The 4,434-nt window shown below is 32.8% G+C and overlaps 1 protein-coding gene across 1 annotated transcript; it reads left to right on the top strand.

Annotated features, from left to right (window-relative positions):
• The first annotated feature begins 1,069 nt into the window (after positions 1-1,069).
• Positions 1,070-4,146, top strand: LOC124646224 (2',5'-phosphodiesterase 12). Its single transcript, XM_047186331.1, has 8 exons — positions 1,070-1,849; positions 2,200-2,323; positions 2,572-2,711; positions 2,799-2,961; positions 3,056-3,344; positions 3,432-3,552; positions 3,742-3,893; positions 3,981-4,146. The coding sequence occupies exons 1-8, from the start codon at positions 1,192-1,194 to the stop codon at positions 4,086-4,088; spliced, it is 1,755 nt and encodes a 584-aa protein (XP_047042287.1). The 5' UTR covers positions 1,070-1,191; the 3' UTR covers positions 4,089-4,146.
• Positions 4,147-4,434: the final 288 nt, after the last annotated feature.

Genomic DNA, 4,434 nt, shown 5'->3' with positions numbered 1-4,434 from the left:
TCACGGTCCACTCCAGTCTGAATCCTTTATTCTAGTGGCCTCATCGAGCTTAGAATAAGTCAATGAGTGACCTACATACATAGACATAATATAGTAAACAGGACTGCGCACCTTTACCCAAAAAACGAGCCGAGTGAAACAGTTAGTACGGAGGCCGTCTGTCCCTTTCTAATAGGGTGACTATGAGATTAAGCTATGTGAGACAAATCCGAATTTGCTACGATTATTAAACACAGATTGGTATTGATATTTAAACTTATGCAGTTTTTGACCTTAAAATACTAATATAGGCTTTTAATAATTAGCGGGAATTAGCAGTATAAAAGCAGGAAGATTCGAAGTGAAGACTGTTTTATTTTGTATTTTTGCTTCACACATAGACTGCTGAGCCGTTTATGTCGCCTTTCTTCATTTTTTGGGAAGCTATAACAATAGTACAACAGTTTTAAAATCCATCACCCTTATTTTGACTCATTACAAGAATTCATGGGCACCCTAGTTGTTTGATTTACGAAAATGTTATTATTAGCTAACCTGTGGAACGATATATTGCAACCACCATAGGATTCACTTTTGCAAGTAGAAACGCAACACTTTTTCACCATTTTAATAGTTTAAATTGATTTAATACAAAAAAATATAAACAAAATTTTAAATGCTGATTACGCGCCAAGAATGTTCAGGGTTACCGCTAGAAAATAAAAAAAAGCAAAATAAAAATTTATGTTGTTTATGTTTTAATAATAAATACGAATAAATTAATGCGATTTTTATTAATTTGTTGACTTACAATTGTTAAAATAAGATAAAAATATAAGTGATTCAATTGTTTTTTGGGAAGACAAAACTTTTGATCACAACATTTTTTTATGCTGGCAAGGTGTTAGAAAGAGACAAACAGCCTCCGTTCGAACTATCCCTCTCGGCTCGGATTTGCCTCTGTGTATTATGCAACCAATTTAGTACCTTATTGCGTTAGAATAGAGTTCATTTTCGTAAATATATATTTTGAGCGTGCGAAATCTTGTTTAGTAATATTATATCTATGCCTACATATCTCAGCTGACTTTTGTCAAATGTCAATGTGTCAGACAAACATCATCAGGCAAGCGGGCTATAGGTTATGTTTTTCTGAATATTTACGTTAATTCTACCTATTTACGTTTATACTTACAGTTTATTTAATATATTATGCTATTTCGATTTCTGAACATAAGATTTTACGCCACAGTTATTTCACCATCAAACATCATGAACATCAATAAATGCTATTTCAGATACATACAACATGAAGATAAAGTAGACATTTCTTTTTTATTTGATGTTAAAGGTTCTCCTAGGCAATTCAATTTTAGCCGAAAACCAACAGAAACTCTAGAAGTCTTACTCGGTCGCATGAAAACCAACATTGTAAAAGCAATAGACAAGGGGAATAAAAAAAAGAAAAATAGTGAAAGCAATACAAATGTTCTCCTAGAATTTTGTGATTCTAAGAATACTCCTATTGATGCCAATATCACTTGCAATGACCTTTTTGCTATGAATGGCCCAGTTAAATTAAAAATGTCTGATAATCTTTATGAAGTTGTTTTTAATTCTCCATGGGTGATAAGTATGAATTTGCCTCAAAGTATTTTAGCTGGTTTCCCCGTGTATCCACTGCAGTTTGAGACTCAATATGCTAAACCAGAGAAGTGTACATTCAATTGGTACAAAGGATTACCATTAGATGATAAGGGGAAGCCAGTGAATGAGCAAAATATCCAGTGGGAACTAACTGGAAACAATTTTACTTACACACCTCATGCACAAGAAGTTGGTATGAAGTTAAAACTAGAATGCATACCAGGTAAGTTTCTCTATTTACAATAATATTAAGTGGATTTCATTCTCTGTATGTTTTGCTTATGAACTAGATGATAAATCCAGGTATAGGAATGGTCCCACAGTATGTATGAATGTGATTGCTTCTGTGGTAGACCTGTGTACTTAGTAACCCTGAAATCAAAGGCTGGTGGCACTGTTAATAACAGTATATGTATAAGTATGTAGTCATTATACCAAACATATCAAGCTATTTACTTAACTGGATTTCAACGTTTAAATTAATTTTAGTTTAACTAATAATGCACTACATGCAGGCAGATACTTCTTTTAATTCATGATTCAATTATTTTTAAAAATACTTTTCTATTACAGGAAATGATGAGACAGTTGGCCCTGCTGTTGAAACAATATCTAAGAATCTTATAGAAGCTGGACCTGGGAACTGTCCATTTGAAACTAGGCATATGTTTACAACACAGAAACTGAAAGAAAAGAGGTTACAATTTATTTATGAACTGAATAATATATTATAATGCTGAAAACTTGGTTTGAATGCGCTAATTCAAGGAACTACTGGTTACTGGTCCAATTTGAAGGCCCTATAGTATTATCAAGATGTGCAAAGTAGTTCCTATGAGACATGGGTTAAAACCCTGGTTAAGCTGTTGTATTTTTAAAATTTTCCATTCACTCAGTTGTCAATCTTCAATGTGATATGAATAAAACCATTTTGTCTCTTTTTAGCTTCAGGTGTGTATCCTACAACATTCTGGCTGATTTGTACTGTGACTCTGACCACACAAGAACAGTTCTGTATCCATACTGCCCCCCATATGCATTACACATTGATTATAGAAAACAACTTATTTTAAAAGAGTTGCTTGGTAAGAACCCTAACTTTAATTTGAATCAATACTACAAAAGGCTAATTATGGTGATGTTAAATTAACAAATTGTGCTTCAATTTTCAGGATATAACAGTGATATAATATGTCTTCAAGAAGTGGACCGTAAAATATTCAAAAGCTGTCTAACACCAATAATGAATTCAGCTGGGCTAAATGGTTTATTTTATAAAAAAGGAAAAGAAGTTGCTGAAGGCTTGGCATGTTTTTACAATAAAGACAGATTTAAGTATGTGTGGTAAAGTCTATTTTTGGCTTTATACATTGTATTTAAATCTGATATACCTATTACCTATGTACAACATAAAATGTTTTTCTTCCAGATGCTTTGGAGATAAAGCGATAGTATTATCTGAAGCTTTGACTACTAAAAAATGTCTTCAATCAATTTGGGCAAAAATCAAAGATAATGAGCCCCTAACTAAACGATTATTAGATAGATCAACAGTGTCAAGTGCCACATTCCTTGAGTCCATTGACAACCCTAATGAGATTCTAATAGTTGGCAACACTCATTTATATTTTCACCCTGATGCTGACCACATAAGATTGCTACAAGGAGGTATTGTCATATACTGGTTAATGGATATTCACAAAACTATAATTTCAAAGGTAGGAAATATGCAAGCTCATGTTAGTTTGATTAAGGGCAATGTTTAAGAATTAAGTCCATAATAGTCTTTATAATTTATATTTCAGTTTCCCGACAAAAGAGTAAGCCTTATACTTTGTGGTGATTTCAACAGTGTTCCTTCATGTGGTATATACCAGTTGTACACAACCGGTTCATCACCAAGCACTTTGCCAGACTGGAAATCAAGTAAGTACACATAATAAAAATAACATGATAGTTTGTATTCCAAAACAAGTTATTCAATTTTTTAAGAGGTACCAGTTTTTCATAGAACAGTTGTCAGTTTTTCAACAATATCAAAAAGTTACAGGGTCCCAGCTTAATTTTGGGCCAATTGAGGACTAATAGCTCTAATAAAGCTCTTTTCCATTTCAGATATAGATGAAGCTGTAAATGGTTTAAGTTTGGAACAAACCATTTCCTTAGGCAGTGCATGTGGAACCCCACCCTATACTAATTATACTGCAGAGTTTGCAGATTGCCTGGATTACATATACTATGAAAAGTTAAATTTAGAGGTGGAACAGGTAAATTCAATAAGTATTCCTCAATGCCAGATACAAAATAAATATTTTTAATAAATGTGGTTTTCAACAACATATTATTGTTTGCAGGTTGTTCCTCTTCCATCTGTAGATGAATTAAAATTACATACAGCTTTGCCGAGTGTTGTATTTCCTTCTGACCATATAGCTTTGGTAACTGATTTACGGTTTAAGTAGAACAGTTAATATTTTTTATTTATGTTACATTCTATGGAATAAAATATGCAAATGTTAATCATTTATTATTTAGCCTTACCTGATGCTTCCTTTGCATTTCCCTGAACGTCGTCGTACGTTTTTTTAGGGTTCTGTAGACAAAGGGTAAAACGGAACCCTGTTATTAAAGTTTTCATTTGAAAATTAAAAAAAAAAATGTTTCCATAAACTCGATAGATGGCATTGTACCTACTACGTTACTGGGCATTCGCCAAAATGCCAGTGCTAAAAAAAATGCGCTGAACTTTTATAATATGTGGCATGGTTCAATAAAGTTGTGCACAAATTGATTTCAAAATCACTAGGG

The sequence above is a fragment of the Helicoverpa zea genome, chromosome 3, assembly GCF_022581195.2.
Source record: "Helicoverpa zea isolate HzStark_Cry1AcR chromosome 3, ilHelZeax1.1, whole genome shotgun sequence".
NCBI classification, from domain to species: Eukaryota; Metazoa; Arthropoda; class Insecta; order Lepidoptera; family Noctuidae; genus Helicoverpa; species Helicoverpa zea.
The sequence above is the reverse complement of the archived record's forward strand: the minus strand, read 5'-3'. Positions and strand labels throughout refer to the sequence as shown.

What these genes read in the sequence shown, in the direction of transcription:
- LOC124646224 (XM_047186331.1), top strand. Translation starts at nt 1,192, where the DNA reads ATGCTATTTCGATTTCTGAACATAAGATTTTACGCCACAGTTATTTCA. An exon ending in TACAATAAAGACAGATTTAA is followed by an intron (nt 2,962 to 3,055) that starts GTATGTGTGGTA and finishes TTTTTCTTCCAG; the next exon opens with ATGCTTTGGAGATAAAGCGA. An exon ending in TAAATTTAGAGGTGGAACAG is followed by an intron (nt 3,894 to 3,980) that starts GTAAATTCAATA and finishes TATTGTTTGCAG; the next exon opens with GTTGTTCCTCTTCCATCTGT.